This window comes from Cyprinus carpio, chromosome B15 (genome assembly GCF_018340385.1).
Source record: "Cyprinus carpio isolate SPL01 chromosome B15, ASM1834038v1, whole genome shotgun sequence".
Lineage (NCBI taxonomy): Eukaryota > Metazoa > Chordata > Actinopteri > Cypriniformes > Cyprinidae > Cyprinus > Cyprinus carpio.
Window position 1 is genome coordinate 9,274,003 of NC_056611.1, and position 22,017 is coordinate 9,296,019.

A 22,017-nucleotide genomic window follows, 5' to 3' on the forward strand; every position below is an offset into this window, starting at 1 on the left:
TTTCTGAGGAAAGGTTTGGCGTATATCTGTTTCATTCTTGGCTCTCTCCCACCAGGTGGACAGGCACACGCCTCGGCATGGCATTTGGATTTCATTCTCCAATGTGCCCCCTAGGGGGTGCAGCGTGGAGTTCCCTAGAAGGGGAACGTCTTGGGTGATGCATGTAACTATGGTTCCCCGAGAGGGAATGTGATGCTGCGCCCACTCGCCATGCCTTCAGCCTGACTGTTTACATCTTCTTTAGACTAAGTTGGTGACTTATTCAGCAGGTGCCCTTTTATACTTCCGGGCACCCCGCCTATGACGTCATGGGCCATGTGGACCAATAGGATTGGCGCCATTTCACACATTGTCATGCTGGCGGGTTCAGACACTGGTTTAGACACTGGTCATGCTGGCGGGATTCCCCAATGTGCCCCCTAGGGGGCGCAGCATCCTGTTCCCTCTTGGGAAACCATGGTTACATGTGTAACCCCAGACGTTGTTATTTATTTAGTGAAACATATAAGACAAAACTTTTACAATTTTTACATTTTATAAAATTATTGAACTGTCATTGTACCTGTATTATATACAATGTAAAACTGTGCATTAAATAATGATGGATTTTAGGGATGCATTATTTCGATCAAATGTGACAGGAAAGGCATTTATAATGATGCAAAAGATTTCTATTTTTTTATTCTTTCAAATTTTCTATTCATCAAAGAATCCTGAAAAGGCAAATCAGCAAATTAGAATACTGAAAGATATATAAACATTTGTATAGATATATATATAGACATATAGATTTCTGAAGGATCATGTGACACTGAAAAATTAAGCTTTGCCATGACAGGAATAAATGACATGGTAAAATATATTAAAATCGAAAACATGTATTTTAAATGGCAATAATATTGCACAATATTAGTATTTTTTTACTTTATTTCTGTTTTTACTGTATTTATTAAAGTTTTTCTATCTATCTATCTATCTATCTATCTATCTATCTATCTATCTATCTATCTAATCTGTCTGTCTGTCTGTCTGTCTATCTTGTTGGTTAAATATATATATATATATATATAATAATAATAACACAAACTTTAATAAATCCTTCCATCATTGTTATTGTTATGTCTGTAGGCTTGGAAGAAGCGCTGGTTTATCCTGCGTAGCGGGCGCATGAGCGGAGACCCGGATGTACTTGAGTACTACAAGAATGACCATGCCAAAAAGCCCATTCGCATCATCGACCTGCACTGCTGCGAGCAGGTGGACGCCGGCCTCACCTTCAAACGCAAAGAGTTCCAGGACAGTTTTGTGTTCGACATCAAGACGGCCGAGAGAACCTTCTACATGGTGGCAGAAACGGAGGAGGAGATGAACCGCTGGGTGCGCTCCATCTGCCAGCTCTGTGGATTCAACCAGTCAGAGGACAACCATCACGGTAGGAGAACCGCGTCTATGTTTGTGTTCACAATCAACATTTGGGGGCAGATTCTGTTGAATTTAACTTCAGCTATAGGCAATGTTAACGCAGTAACCAAATTCAACTTATTTACTGTATGCCATTATCTATGGTTTTACAGTAACAGTGCTCTCATCTGGAGCAATGTGCTATTTTTTTTTCTCTGAGCTGATGATACAACAATCACAAGGAACCTGATGCCATGTCTTATTGCTTTCCTTTTTTTCCCTCTCCTTCATTTGAGAAAGTTGGGCTGGACCAGCCTTGCCAAATGGATGCGGTGTCTGAAAGGTTTATTGATTTGTTTTCCCTTCTGTTTTGTTAAAGAAGGGGAGGGAACATTGCCCATCATTGCAGGCATAGTGTTTGTGTTTATTCTAGAGACAGTTAAACGCTGGTCAATTGTCATTGTGGGATCTTGCAGCTTATATATAGTTTATATATGTTCAAGTGCATTTTTTTACTGGAAACATAAGAGACTGAACTCTAAATACTAAAATACTAAATGTACATAAGCTGAAAAAACTGATATATTAATATACAGTATGTTATATAATAATTTTGTAATTAACACACAAATTATAATATATTCATAAATAAATATAATGTTAATATTAAAAATGGATATATCAAAAAATAATATATTAAAATACTTAAAAGTAGTCTCAAAAGTTTTCAAAACACACACACACACACACATATATATATATATATATTTATATACATGTTTTTATTTATTTATTTATTTGCTTGTTTTTCCCAGGATTGTTAAACCTTGCTTTCCATTTTCCTGTTACTCTTCAAAACACACACACACACACACACATGAGTTCTATGCACAAAGAATGGTTTGCCTAAAAATGAATATTTAATTATCATTTACTCACCGGTTTTGATGTCAGTGATGACACTGGTTTTCACCTGTTTCTCAACCAATTATAACATGATGACAGTTTTAATTTCTGGGTGAACACTTATTTAATTAGGTTCTCTCTCATAAAGTCTTTTGTATTTCTGATGAAAAGCTGAACTTATGATTCAATACTTTGTTCACAAATCTGGATGTTTCAGCATGAATAATACATACTGATATTAACAGTGAAGCCTTTGCTTTTTTAAAAGTATCTAGCTTGATGTTGATGTATACATTTGGAGTGTGAAAATTGGGGCTAAAAGCAAACCAAGACGCTAAAAAATGAGCTGAACAGTTGATGTTTGTGATGCTATTCATGAACAACGTCATTGAAGTTTATAAGTATAAAGGTGTGGTAATTTTAATATACACAGTTATCACTCAAATTATCTATTACCCAGTATTACCAGACTGTTCTCTCTGTATTGTGTCTTTAAAAAAAAAAAAAAAAAGATTCTCCCTTGAACTAATTTCAAACAGATTTGTGTTATCCATTGTATTATTGATGTATGATGGTTGATACGTGGTCTTTAGGGGGTATACATTAACTGCAGCAAGTGTCCTAGATGTCATTGTATTATTTGCTCTATGTTCTCTTGCGAAAAGATCAGTTTCCACCCACCGAGGTGTGTACATTTTCACTCGATGAGCAATAGAGGTCGACGGTCTTGGTAATGAGAAAGTCATGCACAGTTTTTGGCAGTCACCGACCAAAGCATGAGAACCTCATCTGACCTTTTTCAACAGGCCAGCCAGCAGTGCTTGACTTCTGGGTCACACAACTCATACAAATACACCCTCAGCCTGCCTACTCACCTTCTGTGAAACGGCTGTATTTTCCAGTTTTCCAGCCAAGGAGATTTTATTTTATTTTATTTTAGGATGAGAACAAAACTTGAACTAAATGTGCTAAAGATGACTTTTTTATTTTTTATTTTTTCATTTACTATTATTTTATTTTTAAATAAACTAAATTCTAAACACGGAGGGAATAAATACAAAATAGTATCTTTTGTTTCTGTTTTATAATTGTATTAATAAAAATATCTAATAAAATTAATACTAAAAAAAATAATTTAATTAATAACAAATAATTAATTAATTAATCTGATCTATTTATTTAGCATTTTGACTGCACTGACATTTTCAGATGAAAACAAAACTTGAACTGAAAGTACTATATAAATAAAGATGACTTTATTTTTATTTTATTTTATTTTTAAATGAATTCTAAAAAGAATCAAAGAGAATAAATACAAAAGTAGCTTTTATTTCCATTTTTATAATTTTATTAATGAAATTAGATAATTAAATGAATACTAGTAAAATAAAAATACTATAAAATGTAACTAAAAATGTTACTGGATTTTGTTGATTTGTTTAGAAATATGTCTGCATTAACACATAGTAAAACATCAGCTATATCTTGACTATTATCATATATACAAATGCCACAAATATCACCAATGTTTTAGAATGAACCTTTTGATAAAATAACCACCAAAACCTACATTTTTGCTCATAGATCCAGATGTAAAGACCCCAGCCGCCCCATGACCTTCTGTGTTCTTACACACACACACACACACACACACACACACACACATCCATTTACCTCTACTGGCAAAACAGTAAAGGCTGATTTGAAACAGAACCATTTTTTATGAGATGCAGCCACAGTCTCCTAGAGAATAAAACACACACCGTAACTGCAATCTAGATCAGAGTGGCTCTCCTCCCCTCCCCAGATAAATGCTGCACTCGACCTCTCTTTTCCCCAAGCAAGTATCAAGTAGCAAGAAAAACTGCAAAAACCAAAAATCCTAAAAGAAACATATCACCTAAGAAGAAATTCGGCAGTGCATCGAGTAACATTAATACACACTCCGCTGCATAGAGACTATTTGATGGGAGCTTTAGACAAAAAAATCACACATGATATTTCAAAAGAAAAAAAAAAAAAAGTGTCAAAAGCAAAAATATATAGACTGATACTTTAAATTTTATGTGGTCGAGTGCTGAAATGTGTATTAAGCGTAGCTAATTTTATGTCACATGACTGAAATGTCACACAACAGTCATGACGGATGAATACAATGGGTATCAAATGAAAATGTGGCCTTCAACAGTGAAATTATTGAGGTCAGCATATCTTTTTACAATACTTTTCTCCATATAGATTTTTAAAATAAATTAATACTTTTATTTGGCAAAGCATTAAATTGATCAAAGGTTATAGTAGACACATTAATAATATTATAAAAAACTATTTCAAATAAATTCTGTTCTTTAAACTTTTTAACATAGACAATAATCAATGTTTCTATGTTTCAGTATATTATAACGATTTCTGAAGAATCATGTGACAGAAGACTGGAGTATTGATGCTGGAAATTTAACTTTGTCATCACTGGGAAAATTTTTTTTTAATTACTAAAAATAATACATTATCATTTTAAAGTATATTAAAGGGGTCATATGGTGCGATTTCAAATTTTCCTTTCTCTTTGGAGTGTTACAAGCTCTTGGTGAATAAAGAAGATCTGTAAAGTTGCAAAGACTAAAGTCTCAAATCCAAAGATATATTCTTTATAAAAGTTAAAAGCCCCCCGAAATGGCTCGTTCTAACACGCCCCCACATCTCTACGTCACTATGTGGGAAGATTTGCATAATGCCACCTAGATGTTCACGCAAAGAAAGAAGGCGTACCTTTTATTCTCGTTGTAGTATTGTTGTTGCCGCCACCGCAATGTCGTATAGACGCTGTGTGTTTCACTGTGAAAGCGAAACTACTTTGTTTGGCCTTCCAAAAGAGGACGATATGTGCTTTGTCATGCCTGTAGCTGATCCGTGCTGGTCGCTGAGAAAATACATCAACTTTGTACTGTGGATTGCCAAATCGGCTTTCACCGTGGTTGAAGCAGAGTCCAGCCTGAGATCGTCACATGTGGTTGCTGCAAGACCAAGGTACGTTCCTTTGAGAATCCGCCTCAAGTCGCCCGCCTCTGCTCATTCAAGCCAGTTTACTCTAGACCGAGGCTCACTCTAGGCCTCTGGCCTCTGCTCACTCAAGTTGTGTGACGCTGTTTCGTTGAGAAAGTGAAACTACTTTGTTTTTGCCTTCCAAAAGAAGACACGACTAGAAATCATTTCAACATCACATTAACAATTTAACATACTTTTTATTCTCGTCACTCTGGCTGGACAAGGCTTCACAATATATTAAGAGGCGTAACATTTACATCTCACACTTGAGGCATTCAGCCAATCACAATGCACTGGATAGCTGGCCAATCACAGCACACCTCGCTTTTTAGAGAGATGAGCGTGGTAAAAATCAACGCGTTTCAGAAGGCGGGGCATAGAGGAGCAACAATAATGTACAGTATGTGGAAAATAATGTGTTTTTTAACCTTAAACTGCATAAACACATTTCATTACACCAAATACACCAAATAATGTTATTTTTAGCAGCATCATATGATCCCTTTAAAATAGAAAACAGAATGTAGTGATATTGTAAAATATTAGTTTAAGTGCTGTCGCTATTAATCGCATCCAAAATAAACGTTTTTGTTAACATAATTTTTGTTTTTGTAATGTGTATTTTTATTATGTATATATAAATACACACACATACATGTATATATTTAAGAAAAATCTTATGTTTATTTAAATTATTTATATATAACATCAGTTATATTAATATAAATATATACATGGAGATACATGGAAATATTTTCAAAATATATACTGTTTGTGTGTGTATTCATTAGTGGTGGGCCGTTATCAGCGTTAACATGCTGCGTTAACGTGAGACTCTTATTGGGCGATAAAAAAAATATCGCCGTTAATCTATTCTCAAAGTTGGGTTGGGAGCTGGGTCTATACTACGCAAGCTATGATGACTTTCACCGTGATAGTTTAGCACTGTAGGGGGCGAGAACGAGTCTTCGAACCTGTGTGTATGCCTACTGTGAAATTACCAAGCTTCCCAAAAAAAAAAAAACCTCGACAAGACTCACGGCTGTTTCACACATACTCCGTCTGCAGTGCGTATGCAGTCCGTGTACGTTACGTATGTGGTGCAGAAGCAGCATGGACTCATTGTGGTTTCACACAGGACGCGTTTGCAGTCCGCTACTGATCCGCGGCTGTTTAGTCCACAAACACAACATTTGTTCATTATTCTATATTTAAAAACAATTTAAAAAAAAAAATAAATGTGACTCTTATCACAGAACAGTAACAATCTTTCATAGTCATGTTTAAACTTAATAAATAAAAACAACATATTATTCATGCATTTGACTTCTAGGTTTGTATAATAAGATGCTCAAGCAAGCGGCAAAACATTTAAACACAACAATTAGCCTACTTTTCTTGTTGGGATATTGCAAATATTTAAAATTAAAGCACCGCTGACAGAAACAGTCGACTCTTGTGCCTTTTGCATTTAAATCTTTATTACAAGCAATCACACGGTTCTTAATGAACTTTGTTTTTCTGCTTCCATAAAAGTGCATAGGTCTATATCATGTTGCCTCGTTTATCTAAAGGTGCTCTTTTTCTTGTTTTAAACCTAGCCAAAAACCATGTGTTGCATGTGAAAAACAGTAGGCTTTAATTAGTATACATTTATTGTGAAATTACCGCATTTCCTTGTCAATCCATGTTAATTTTTACCGCGAACAATGCGCTGTCATGCGCTGCAGACGCACCGCTCCTGGAACGCACTGACGGACCAAAACCACGTGAACACTGGAATCCGTTTACATGGGTGCGTAAAAAAAAAATGCAACGCATACGCACTGCAGAAGGAGTATGTGTGAAACAGGCGTAAGGTTGTTTGCAACTTGTGCAATGCGGAATTAGTTTACTGTAGGAGTTCTTCCAGTCTCAAGTACCACCTAAACGCAAAGCATCCCTTAGATAATGCAGAAGATGCCGAGCCAAGCAATGTAGCGCAGGGGAAGAGTCGTCGTCAAACTACTATGTTTGAGTGCAGCACAGCTCTATCAGTACTAACAAGTACATCTTATTGAACATAATTTGAATGCCTTCGGCAGAATTCAAATCACACCACTAATATAAGATTAATCTAGATTAATTCCAAGATTACAGTGAGATTAATTTAGATTAAAAAAAAATTATCTGTGCCCACCACTAGTATTTATATATAGGCCTACATTATAAATATACACAGTATGCACACATTTATTATGTAAACAATTTTTTTTTATTTTGGATGCGATTAATCGCGATTAATCAGTTGACAGCATTAGTTTTAGATCAAATGCATGCAGACTTGGTAAGACTCGTTTCAAAAATTTAAATCGCATTTTTGAACAAAATGAAACGAACTAAAACAAATGGAAATACAGTATATTATTTTACATTAGTACATCTGCCATTATAATTTTGAGCAGTCCTACCATGGAAATCCTTTATTTATTTATTTTTTGCATTAAAAAGCTTTCAAATCTGGTTCACACAATCCACTGATTAGTTTTGCACATAGGATAGAGTATAAAACATGTAGTTAGACATCTACATGTAAAGATTGTACACATAGAAGCTCATTTGTTTAGGTGAGTTCCTCATTTTCTCTGTTCACAGTTCATATAATAAATCCATCTACAGTACATATTCACACTGTGGAAGTCACATTTTTTCAGTGTCCTCACCCCTTTGTGTCCGTGCAACTCCAGCAGATTGATTGGTGTCAGTGAAGTGTCTGGCCACTGGAGAACAGACGTCTGCTCTCCTCATGTCACTCCAGTGCTGTCTGATACAGAGTTTCAGCTGTATGCTGGTCTTCCATACACAGAGCGCTGCATTAATCATGTATTTTTTCAGGCCAAAACGCAGAAACGAGCAAACTATTCTACTTCAAATACTTAAGGAAACAAATTTTAAATAAAGAATGAAAGAGTTGTCAGAAACTTAATGGTGATACTGTATATAATGGAAGTGTAAAAATGTTGATCGCGCAATCTATACGACCCCAATGGATGAGTCTCTTTCTAATGAAGAAAACCAATAAATGTAAGAAAAATACAAAAATTATATTATTTTTTTAAAGTACAAACCATTGCCTAAGGCCAGCTGTTGTATGTGCGTTCACGAGATGGACGAGTTTACATGTAAATGTGTGCATTGTGAAGCTTGTGCAAGAAGTGACGGTCCTCTGTGCATCCACTTCTTCGCAATACTTTTCAATTCGCAAGTTTTGCAATAACGTGCTTTATGTTAAAGTCAAAATTGATCATCTCGTGAACATGCTTACTAAAAAAAAAACAAAGTTAAACAAATGTTTACATTTTCTTACACAAATAAAGTCAATATTAAAATAATAAAAATATTTTTCCCTCCAATTTTTCCACCACCTGGCTTTGTTCTGGTGTGCAACTCCCATTTCACATTAAGTCGAGTTTTACAGTTGTACAGTCAGTTAACACCATTTTATGTTGACCTTAATGCTACATAGTTGTATGCCTTGTATTGTATTGCACAACTTTTTTACTGTTCCTTTCATAAATGTGTCTTTTGTTGTTGGTTTAAAGTGCTGTTATGTCTGTCCACGTTGCATTTTATCAGGATATACTCACAACTTGAACATAAACAAAATTATCTGATAGTCTAGGGAGAATAAATCTGCACCACATGGTGAATAAACACACAAAATTAATTTTTCCCATTTATTTATATTTAGCTGGCATCAAATTAAAGAAAAAAGGAAAAGCAGCAACATTTCAAACCTTGTCCATTGGGAAGCTTTGGGGATTCCCTTGATGAGTAGGCTAGTAAGTTATGTTGTCTGCGGATTTTCAAACAGACATTGCTTTTTGAAGTTGAGGACTGCAGTGCCATGACTCTGTTTAGCCAAAACAATGATTCACCGCTTAAGCCTGACGTGACTCTTATCTGTCTGCCTCCAGGTTTCATTTTCTCAGAAAGTGTTTACTGAAGAGCTTGTATGAGTAATGAAGCATAAGTCATGCCCTCACTATGCTGACGTGAAGAATAGTGTGTGTCTTTGTTCATATGTGTCCAAACAAGCATGGCTTTTAATAGGGCTGGGCGGTGTGACAATTGGGGAGAGTGGGCTAAGATGTGCCACTTTATAAAGGGATAGTTCAACCAAAAATGAAAACTCTGTCAGCATTTACTCACTCTTACGACGTTCTAAACCTGTATGACTGACTTTCTTCTGAGTAGCAAAAAAATATATATATTTTTGAGAGTGTTGGTGTTTTTGTGTATATAAGCAAAGTCAAAGAAATTTTATTACATAGATTTTTGTTGTATGGTCATTTTTTTTACCAGTCTTGAAATTTTAATGTTGTTAATGTTAATTTTTTTTTTTTTTTTTTTTTGTAAATTAAAATGAAGTTTAAATAAAAATAAGTATTAGATGAAAAAAACTTAAACTTAAATTAAGTTAGTTGAAATAAGTTAGTTGAAGTACTAAAATTACTAAAAAAATGAATTAAAGCTTTATAGAACTGTAAGTCTATTTAAAAAAAATTAAATTCTCTTTTAAAATGAATAAGACTAAAATTAAATTTTAACAATTAAAATAAAAGCTAATTCAAAACATTAATACATATTATAATAAGGGATGTAATGATTAACCGCGAGCCTGTCGAAAAACCGATTCAAATATGTGACGATTCAAATTGGTTGAGATGCCAAACTAATCGCGATACAATTGGAGTAGGAGTTTATATTAATGTATCTCTGAGGGGAACTGACTATCTTTAGAAAAGTTTACGTGGTATTTTCTGAACAATGCATATTAAAGTAGTGTTCATAAGCGCAGCTGCTTTGTTTACAGCAGTAACCCAGGAAACACTGGATCATTGTTGTTCATGAGCGCCACCTGCTGTCAGAGAGTGAATCTGCATCTCATTCAGCTCATCTGCTGTTTTGTTCAGATATATTTTATGTAGTATAGTTTCAGAGAATTCTGTTTTTGCGTCAAATTTTGAAATGATACAGTCTAATTTAGATTAAAAACCACTCATGCTGCATCTTTGTTTGGATCCTGATTAAAATCCAGTGGTTGCCTTTAAATTTAAATGGAAAGAGCACAGACAAAGCCTTAGTTTGTTCATATTAAGAAATTTATTTTATTTGTGTAACTTACTTGTTTGATTTGGGGTTTGTTTAAAATTTCAATTTAGTTTTGTTATATTTTAATTTCACAAAGAACTGTGCAGCAATAGCCTAATAAAACAACACCATTTCATTTGATGTATAATATCTTTAATCTCATTTCGTTAAAAAAGAAAAGTGAGAAAAACGAATCGTGAATCGAACCGGAGTGAGTTGAGTTAATAGTTACATCCCAAATTATAATAGTATTAAAAATTATATTAAAATAACAAGATTTCTACAATTTACTTTTTGGATCACAGTTTGCCCCACAGATATCAAGTTGGAAAAATTGTTTCTTTAATAATAGCCTTTGTCTAATCTATACAGTTGACTTGAAATTTCATGTCTAAACTATAGTTATAACTTAATAATTAATCATAATTAATAATTAATAATTATTATATAATTAATAATAAATAAAATAATATAATATAAACAGTGGTGGCTAGTATTTTCACCAGCTAAAAAAACAAAAACAAAAAGGGTTTCAATTAAGTTATTTCTATCTTTTGCTGTAGTGTGTCAGTAGTTAATATCAGTTTACATTTCCAAACATTCATTTTGCCATTTATTGCAATAATCCAGTGGGATTTTTGTTTGCACAAGGAGTCTGACAACAGTCATCTCATCATCATCCAGTCTGTCTGGAATGACATGAAGAAACAGAACAAACTGAGACAGACTAAATCCAGAAGAACTGTGGCAACATCTCCAAGACACTCCAAGAAACCTACCTGCAAAGCTACCTGAGGGAAGGATTGTCACACTAAATGTTGATTTAATTTAGTTAATAGAAGTTATTGATAAAGAAAATATATTTATAACATTATTTTTGACAGCATCCTCATTTTACAGCATTTTTGCACAAGCGCCTAAAACTTTTAACAGTACTGTAGCTTTGCAGGAAGGTCTCTTGAAGCACCTTGGAGACGTTGCCACAGTTCTTCTGGATTTAGTCTGTCTCGGTTTCTTCTGTTTCTTCATGTCATTCCAGACAGACTGAATGAATGGTGAGATCAGATCTCTGTGTGGATCACTGGCTGTTGTCAGACAAAAATCTCACTGGATTACTACAATTAATGGCAAAATTAATGTTTGAAAATGTAAACTAATATTTCCTGCTGACATACTACAGCAACAGATAGAAACAACTGACATAAAACCATTTTTAGCTGATGAAAATACTAGTATTCTAAAAATTTTGGCCACCACTGTATCAAGAGTAAAACTAATTTTATCAAATGAAATGCTGGTGAAGTGACTATCACAGTAGCTCTGGAGATGAAGTTTATGTGCTCTCTTATAAATGGCAAATGCTGAAAACCATATATGACTTTAAAAAAAAAATGATTCTGTTAATTACAGCCAGAAGCCAAATCAAAATTAGACATGAAAACCTGACCCAAACTTGGCCCACAATCCAAGAGGTTGCCAGAACCCATTGGGATCAGATCGGGTAACGGAGTTCAAGTATGCTGCTATAGCGATTAGCATGGGGATTCTGGGATGCTGAGCAGCAGAGCACTGAGTGGCATCAGCAATCTGACCCCAAAGCAGCATGGCGTCTCTTTATTTCAACAAAAATCAATAAGATTGAAGGGCATTTTGTGTGTGTATTTGGGAGGGGCCGTTCTCATGCTGCATTGGGCTGGGTTGCCCTTGTCTAACCTTGGTGTTTGTCCCATGAGCAGCTTGCCATCCCATCCCCATGCACCCCAGCCAAAACCTGACAGACAGATCAGAGCATCGATAACAGCCTGCTGCTGTCTCACCATCCCCCACTGGAGCAAACACACACACACAAAGTTCTGTCCTACTAAAAGGACCTGTAGTCTCCACCATGCATCACAAACATAAAATGCATTTCAACACAAATGCATCAATAAACTTACTAACAAGTAGAGAGTTCTCTCTTTCATTAACTACAGTATCCTTATAACATGTACACAGAGAAACTTAAATGTCTTCATGATAACCAATCATAATAAATATTTGGTTTAGATTGAAGAAATTGACAGAATTATGCTAACATTTTACAGTAGAATGCATCTCTAATAATAGTAGTAGTAATAATAATAATAGTGCTGTCAAACGATTAATCGCGATTAATCGCATGCAAAATAAAGGTTTTTCGTTGACATAATATATGTATACTGTGTACATTTATTATGGATATATAAATATACAGACATACAGTATATATTTTGAAAATATTTACATGTATTTACATGTATATAATGATATTCATATAATTTATATTATCTATAAATATATTTATAATATAAGCATAACATATTTTTCTTAAATATATACATGCATGTGTGTTTATACATAATAAATATACATAGTACACACACATATATTATGTAAACAGAAACTTTTATTTTGGATGTGATTAATCGCAATTAATCATTTGGCAGCACTAAATAATAACAATAAATATTTTATAGGGGTCATATGCCGTTGCTAAAAAGAACATTAATTGGTGTATTTGGTGTAATGAAATGTGTTTATGCGGTTTAAGGTTCAAAAAACACATTATTCTCCATATAATGTACATTATTGTTTCTCCTCTATGCACCACCTTTCTGAAACGCATCAATATTTACAAAGCTCATCTGTCTGAAAAGTGAGGTGTATGCTGATTGGCTACCTATCCAATGTGTTGTGATTGGCCGAATACGTCAAGCATGTGATGGAAATGTTACGCCCCTTACCATACTGTGATGCCGTCTCCCAGCTCGACCAGACAAAACCAATAAAACTCATTACAAATGAGGCATTAAGTGCATCCAGTGGGGACATTATATTACTGAATATAATTACTTATAATGACTTATACTTATCGTGCCGCGTAAACATAAACATAAAACCGTGTCTGCATTTGTGATCGGAGAAATGACAAACAACAAAACACTACTCTACACTGCTCAAAACTCACATTTGAATCGTGAGTGGCAAATCCTTCGTCCATTGTGAAAGCCGATCCGGCGATCCACAGCGCGAAGTTGGTGTATTTCCTCAGCGACCAGCACGGATTAGCTCTAGGCATGACGAAGCGGATATCATCCTCTTTTGGAAGGCCAAACAAAGTAGTTTCGCTTTTCCAACGAAATCCGCAGCATCTCCACATGCTGGCAGCGGCAACAGCGAGAATAAAAGTTACGCCTTCTTTCTTTGCATGAACATTTGGGTGGTGTTATGCAAATCTTCCCACATTGTGACGTAGATATGTGGTGGTGTGTTTAAACGAGGCATTTTAGGAGGGCGTGGACAAGTCTTAACTTTTATAAAGAATATCTCTTTGGATTTGAGACTTTAGTCTTTGCAACTTTACAGATCTTCTTTATGCACCAAGAGCTTGTAACACTCCAAAGAGAAAGGAAAAATTTAAATTGCATCGTAGATAGATAGATAGATAGATAGATAGATAGATAGATAGATAGATAGATAGAATGTATTTTGTTAATGAAACAAATTATTTACTTATTCAAAATAAACACCTACTCTGAGAGAATATGATTTCAGACACAGCCTAGAATGTGTTTACTTAACAGAACATTGTAAAATCATAGAGAGTCTTCGTCGAGACTTGAGTAGAGTCCACATTCTCAGGGATATTACCTTTGGCCGTTAATGCCGATGAGATCATCCGTTCAGAAATAGCACAGTTATCACATTTATGTCACTGACGAATGAAAAGACGGATGTAATTTTTGCTCTGTGCGTGGTGTGCTCGTAGATCTTTATGTAAATCTGTCTTGGCTACCAGGGGTGGATGAAAAGTGAGTCAAAATGAAAATGGAAAGAGCAGAGAGCCTCTATCAATCATTGTGGCATTAACATCACCAAGCTCTAAAGAATTCCAGCTATTCCCTTCCCCATGAATGAGACACCTGGCCTTTCATAAGAAAATCACAAAGTTCTCTATCACACTGTATGTTCATTAACAGTTGTCTGCTTATGTGACTGCATATAACATATGAATGTAAGTTAAAGGTAGATAACTGTTTATGTGACTGCATGTAACTTATATGAATGTAAGTTAAAGGTAGATAACTGCTTATGTGACTGCATGTAACTTATATGAATGTAAGTTAAAGGTAGTGGCCTAACTGTATAGTGAACATGATTCAAACTCATAAACTGTGGTGCTCATGTGAGCGATTCACGTTTGATCCCAGCTGTGCTGTGTCCTGATCCCATCCCCCATTTTCTCCCCTATAGTGTCAAGTCTCAGCAACATTTGATCTTTATCCAACTAAATTTCTAAAAGCCAAGAATTAAAATATTTCTATAAAAGTTGAATTAAAATCTATTTAAAATTTAATTAAATTCAATTGGAGCAAGAAACAGAGGTCAGAGCCTGTTCTCTAATTCTCATCCAAATAATTCTATTATTATTTTCTATAATCTGTCTATTACTAATATGTAGATATAGTCCCTCTTCCCAATAATTGTATTAATTATAATATTATATTATTTACATAATATATATATATATATATATATATATATATATATATATATATATATATATATATATATATATATATATATATATATAAAATGTTGCATAGTGTAAATATAAATATATTATATTATAAATAATAAATTAAATCAATCTGTCTGTAATGTACTGTATCTATAATTTATGTAATAAAACAGTAGTTGACCAAATCTAGTTTTCAGAAATATAGTCATAAATATAATAATATGTAGTTGACCAAATCTAGTTTTCAGAAATATAACTATAAATATCATATAAATTATATAAAATAAAGAAAAAGAATTAGGGATGCACGATATTATCGGACCAATTTCGGATCGGCCGATAATGCCTTTAAATGTAAATATCGATATTGATGAATGAAAAATTGTGCTGATATGTCTTGCCGATAAGAGGAATACATTAAAGTGTTAGTTCACCCAAAAATGAAAATTAGCCTGTTTTACTCACCCTCGAAGCATCCTAGGTGTATATGACTTTCTTCTTTCACACAAATCCAATTGGAGTTATATTAAAAATTTTCGTAAAATATCCATATTTCAAATGTAACAAACTTCTTTATCACTTCGGTCATCTGTCATAAGCGGAAAGCTTTCCGGTGCATTAGGTCGGACATCGGCGTTGTGTGATTAGTGACGAGCGCGGAGAGAGAACAAAACAAAACGCCGTTCACAAAATAAAAGCACAAAATGAGAATTTTGTAAAGAAGAATGTCGGAGGATTTCGATATAAGCCAAGAGGAGACTGGTTTTCCTTTGCTAAAGTAAGGAAGCTTTGTTTTCTTTGCTCCTGCTTTTCTCAGAGGCGCGCACACGACACCTACGTCCTACATCATCCGCCTGAACGTCTTCCGCATACCACAGTCAGTGGAAGTAAGAAAAGAAGCGTTTATTATGTTTGAAATATGGATCAAAAACATCCAGTATCTTGCATCTCTAAAAATAATGTAAATTAGTGCATTTAGTTTTTCTGTATAGTTCAAACAATAGATCATGGTCCTACAGTAGCAACGCCTAGGTAATGGGTTCAATTCCCAGGGAAAGCAAGCACTGCTGAAATGCAAACGAGTATATTGAAATCAGTGTAAGTCACTTCGGATAAAAGTGTCTGCCAATTGTGTAAATCTACTTATCCAACTTCTTATTTAAAGGTATATTTCACCTAAAAATGAAAATTCTGTCATAATTTACTCACCCTCATGTCGTTCCAAACCCATAAGACTTTCATTAATCTTTGCAAGACAAATGAAGATATTTTTATGAAATCTGAGAGATTTCTGCTCCCCTATTGACAGTTTACACAACTACCACTTTGATGCTTCAAAAGGTTCATAAAGAGATCATAAAATGAATCCATATCCAATTGAGGAGTTTAGTCCAAATTTTCTGAAGAGGCTCGTTTGCTTTATATGATGAAAATTAATTTTGACTAAACCACTTAATTCATATGGATCCATAGACTGATACAGAAGTGACAGAAATCACTCAGATTCCATTATATCGTCATTTGTGTTCCGAAGATGAACAAAAGTCTTACATGTTTGGAACTACATGATGGTGAGTATGATGATAGAATTAAAATTTTTGGGTGAACTAACCCTTTAAACTGTAAACCAAATTTAAAGTTACAGAAGAGAAAATACATTTTTCATTTCCTTAACCTCAACCTTCACTGTTATCTAGCTGACGGTAATGTCAGCAGATGACACTAAGCAACCCACAGTAATCAAGTACACACTGTTTCCTCTAAAGCAGTCTTTCCCAATCCTGGTCCTGGAGAACCCCCAACACTGCATATTTTTGGTGTCTCTTATTTGACACATACATTTGAGGTCTTGGAGTCTTCCCTAATGAGCTGAATCAGGTGTGTTTGAATAGGGAGACATCTAAAATGTGCAGTGTTTGGGGTTCTCCAGGACCAGGATTGGGAACCACTGCTCTAAAAGCACTTCATGTCAGAATCAGCTCTCACGTTTTACACTGTTTACCTTTTCATTCATGAGCTTATGCTCAGTCAAAACACACTGTGTGTGGCATAGAACTTCTCTGTGTGTTGATACTCTCACATAAACAGTTGCCTTTTTTAGCTGCCAAGCGTCTCAATAGTCGTGTCTTGCCTTGCGTTGGAATCATTTCCTTACGTTTGGTGCTTTTTTCATTTATTTTGTCCATGTTGATTAATTACCCCTCGGCTGCATTGTAGGCAAACCAAAACGTCAAAGAGAACTCAAATGAAATCTGTCCAAAGTCACCACCTCAGCACAAAGCCTTTGTGATTCCTGACCAAACAAAATGAGATGAAAGAGGGCTTGTTCAGACAATGACAACTGAAAACAAATACATCTCTTCTGATGACGCTCTTCCCATTAGGCTGTAACATCTGCTCAAAAGCTTACTTGCAGTTATCGTATTCAGTATTGAGCTAACATTGTGGGTGTGAGAGTCTGGTTTTTCTATTTGAAGACGAAGTGCCAGGTATGACGATGGCAAAACAGGCAAAACTCTCCCACTCGAGATTAATCTTGATATAGAGTACATTGTAGATTAAAGTTTCTACTGTTCCCTCGACACGAATGCTTGTAATTTCCAGTTCCCAGCTTCAAGAATGTACTATAGCTCATGTTGTCTGTAACAGGGTTGCTAGGATGTACTGCGTAGTGCTGAAAACACAATGAGATCATTAAAACCCAGCCCAAAGTGCATTCAGTTTAAGATGAGACAATTAAAACAGTGCATTATTGCTTGGTTCAGCTTAGAGTCAATGTAAAAATGCATTTGCAAACCATTTTACTTTCTAATGTGACGCATTCCTGAGTGTAACAGAATATTTAATGAGAAAAATGTAGGACCCGACTTGATTTTGTCCATTAGTAATTGACTGAATTATGAATCTTAAAAGGTGTTATAAACATGAAAAGTGGTTGGAGGTGAAGAGGTTAAAAAATAAGAGGGATTGGTGATATCAGCCAAAAATTAAAGTGCCAATTTTTTTATTTTTTATTGCTGTATTTTATTTTGCTTTTTAAGTTCTATTTATTGATTGATTGGCAGGATTTTGGGTAATATGGAAATAAACACAAAACACACACATACTACTGTCCCAAGAAATATCATGAAAAAAGGACTTGAGAAGTAATTTAAAAATGGAAATAGAGGATTCAAACTGTCGTAAAGTTTTACGATATTTGTCACGCTACGTGAGATAAACACACAAAGAAGATGAAGATAAATGACACACACCTGAATCAAAATGACAATAATCAGACACAAGGGAAAATTAGGTCAAACAGAGCACATGGGGAAGGAGAAACAACAAAACAGGTCCTTGAGGTGTGACAATATTGTTGCATGCATGACAATTTATTTTTTGATAATAATAGCAAAATAAATAAATAATAAAATAATAATAATAAAACACATCAAAATAAAGTGTGAGAGTTACTAGCTATGGTACTGATTTAATGTATTCAAAACGTCAATGTAAAGTTAATGCAATAAAAAATTGGATAAAACTAATTATGATTGTGTTATTATGATATATGTGTTGAGGTCGTTATTAAATTATGGATTAAATTATAGTATAGATTATTACATTTGTGCATTTATATATGACAATGTTAATAATGGCAGGCAAATAGTGCTGAGTTTTTTAATACACTGGCTAATAAGTCTATTATTTCATAGAAAATACAAATAAAAATGGCACAGCGCTATACTATTGTTAGGTACAAAACACTAGCTTCTGTACGTAAAACCATTAAAGCTATTCACACTGTGCATGTCTGTCTGCAGTGAACTTTGGCTCACTCCTGAACTCTGTTTATATATAAGCTTTAGCATATACTGCTAATGTAAAAACATCTGCAGCAAATGCAGCACAGACTGGAGGCTGCAGCTCCTGTAGGAATGAAATCACCCCAAACCAGATGATGTATTGGGCCTGACAAAGCACGGCTGTCCCGCCAATTGATCAGTCAGAGCTACTGAGTCTAATTGATGTTGCTGTGTGGTCAGAGCAGCACTCACATGATGCAGAGACTGCATGAGAGGGGGTTGGGGGCAATGTGATCAAGGGGCTAATACTGGAACATGATGCTCATATTGACCTCTCTCTCAGTTTGTCTACCTAGTTTTCTCTATAGATTCCTTTTGCAGCATATGTTTGAAATTATTGTGGATATTTCTGTTGTTGCTTCCATATGTTCCCTATGAAGAAATGTTAAACATCATGATAGAAACAAAAAAACATACTAGCATAAGGTGGTTTTTGGCACATGTTAGCTAATTGTTGTTTGTTTGAAGTGGTTAACCAGTCCTACCCAGCTTGACCAAGATGGTCAACCAGCTCGACCCCAGCCTCACCATATGGTATTCCTGCTGATCCACCATCTGGACCAACTTGGACCAGTTAATGACAATAAATGTTACCAATTAAAGATGTTTTTTAGCAGAAGATGGCTATGCTATTCTGGTATAAAAATATGACTGTTCCCTTGTTTTTTTAGGAAAAGCACAAATTGAATGTTACGGTGAGCACTTACAATGGAAGTGAATGAGGGCAATTTTTGAGAATTTAAAAACTGTTAAAACCTTGAAAAACTTTTCTGTTAAAACTAGTGAATTATTTGAACTTAACTATCTGAACGGTTTGTGTTGTGTTGTCATTGCAGCATAGTGGTTAAATTGGGTATAGCTTTACACAGAAAAAGGTTAGGAAGAAATTTTTCACAGAAAAAAATTATGCTAACATGCTTAGTGTTCATCTCGTGGCCAGTGATATTTTAGTATTATTTATGTACTGTTGTAGTATTTATTAATGTTTCAAATTAATATTAATAAATATTTTAAAATTTTAATTTTTTACATTTTTATATTTAATTTGGTTATTTATCTATTGTTTTTTATTATTTTATTAGCACTTAAAAGGCATGGACAGTTATTTAAGAAACAGACCTTAAAAAACATGCACATTTATTATTTCCACTTACATTATTAAATAAATCAATTGGTTAACAAATTCCCTCATACATCAATCGTCAAATTATGCAAAATTTATGGGTTTACTAATGTTTGCATTCGTCAAATTACTGGTATTTGCGCCATTATTTTAACATCCAAAAAAGCATGTCTTAAAGCAGGCGGTAATTTGCGCTGCAATACTGCATCTCTCCTAAATGTCCATCCCATAAACATTATGCCAAAGCTAATATTTTCAGTAAGAACTATCAGCAAACCCCAAATATGAACAAAACCAGTGCTGATGCAATGCATGAAATAGAAAATGGTGCAGTATAGATTTTCCCGTTCCTTGTTAAATGGATTGACTCATACAGTTAGTGAGATTACTATGATGGGCACTAACATACTAGAAGGTAGAACAGATAAGCACATATGGGCCGTAACACCACCAGTATTGTTGTTCTCTGATAAGCCGTTCCATTATGCAGAAGAGTAACCCCAAAATGACCAGAGATGCTATTAAGGGCTGACATCAATCTCATTAAGGAAAATGGATTCTCCCAATTTAAGGAATGCAAATGGTTCCTGGCATGCCATTTGGGATTTGACGTATTGTCTGAGTGTTCATGGGACCCGGGAGACAATAACAGGCTGTCTTGACTGGCCGTAGGTTGTTTTGGAGAAGTCATAACTGAAGTCAATTTTCTGGACTCTGCCCTCAACCCCTGAAGGCACTTTTCCTTAAGTACTGTCTCTCACTGATACTGTTAGGAAAACTGCTTTTCACTTTTAACCAGCTTGGCATAAAAACCCGCTCTGGAAGGAAAGTGAGCCCGGTCACTCCTTCAAAAAGGCCTTTTATTAATATCACTTCTGGAGTGATAAGCATTTTTTTTTTTTGGTTATGGTACTAATGTTGGTGGTTGAAGGAGCACAGAAATCATTCCGATATCCAACAGTATTCCATTTTCAACCTAAAAGTATCTCTGTGCTGAACGTTTTTTTCCCCTACATCGAGATAAAATGTTATCATTGGGTCATACCTAATTTTGTATTCAATGTATATCGCATTATCAATTGTCCTTGGATGACTTTTGTAGTGAGGCAACATGGACAGGAAATGAGATCAAGATAAAGGCTGCCTTGTCCCTCTCTCCACTCCGGGCTTACTAATTTTGGACTCCTGAGACCCAGCAAACTAATTGTATTAGATTGTCATTGCCCAAAAAGACAGAATCTGATGTATATAGGCTACAGTGGGGTTCAATGCTTATGCAGTTTTTAAAACAAAATAAAAACATCACTTTCATGGGTTGAGTCTCCTAATTACTTGTCATTCCATTTGCGATTAGCTTCAAGATAATCAAACGCAACACAGCCGTGTGCCATTCCCTGCACTGCACTAAAATGCCTTTACCTCATTGCATTAGTCCATATTACATGACAGATGCAAACCATCTCAATATGAGCACCTCATTCCCCCGTCTCACTTTCCCGCTCTCAGAGGAGGGTCACAGAGTGCACTTCTTCACCAAATCAATACAGAAATGGCGGTTAGTGGACTCATATACAGAGCTCTCTGAAGCAACTGGAGGAGTTCTGCCCCATGTAGCCTTAGGAGCTTTGGGCTCCTGAGAAACAATGGACTAATTGAAGACCTACAGCAGACCCCTGACACTGTGGCCTGGCCTGGTCGTGTTCTGTTGTTCAGAAGACAGGAAAAAAGAAGGGCTATCTTCTATCTTCTCTTTGTACATCTCTCCCTGTGCCCCAGGCAGCAATTTTGGCCTTATTTATGACCCAAAATCAGTCCCATTCTCTGTACCGAACTGTTATCACGTTACATGCACAAGCCTAGTAGTCAATCAGACCCCAATGACAAACCAGATGTAACATCTCTACTAAGTCTGTTCATTAAACTGTTAAACTGTTAAACATTAAACTGTTCATAAATTACAACTTAGTTTTGCCTATCTAGACAATTTTTAAGGCATCACAGACTCTAAAACTGTCTCAAAC

The 22,017-nt window shown here is 35.0% G+C and overlaps 1 protein-coding gene across 1 annotated transcript in view; it reads left to right on the top strand.

Moving 5' to 3' along the window:
* Positions 1 to 22,017, top strand: part of LOC109068363 (GRB2-associated-binding protein 2-like) — a 69,470-nt gene that overhangs the window by 31,532 nt on the left and 15,921 nt on the right. Inside the window, exon 2 of the mRNA XM_042739136.1 lies at positions 1,129 to 1,432. Coding sequence (XP_042595070.1) covers positions 1,129 to 1,432 — 304 coding nt within the window. The remainder of the gene's footprint in view (positions 1 to 1,128; positions 1,433 to 22,017) is intronic.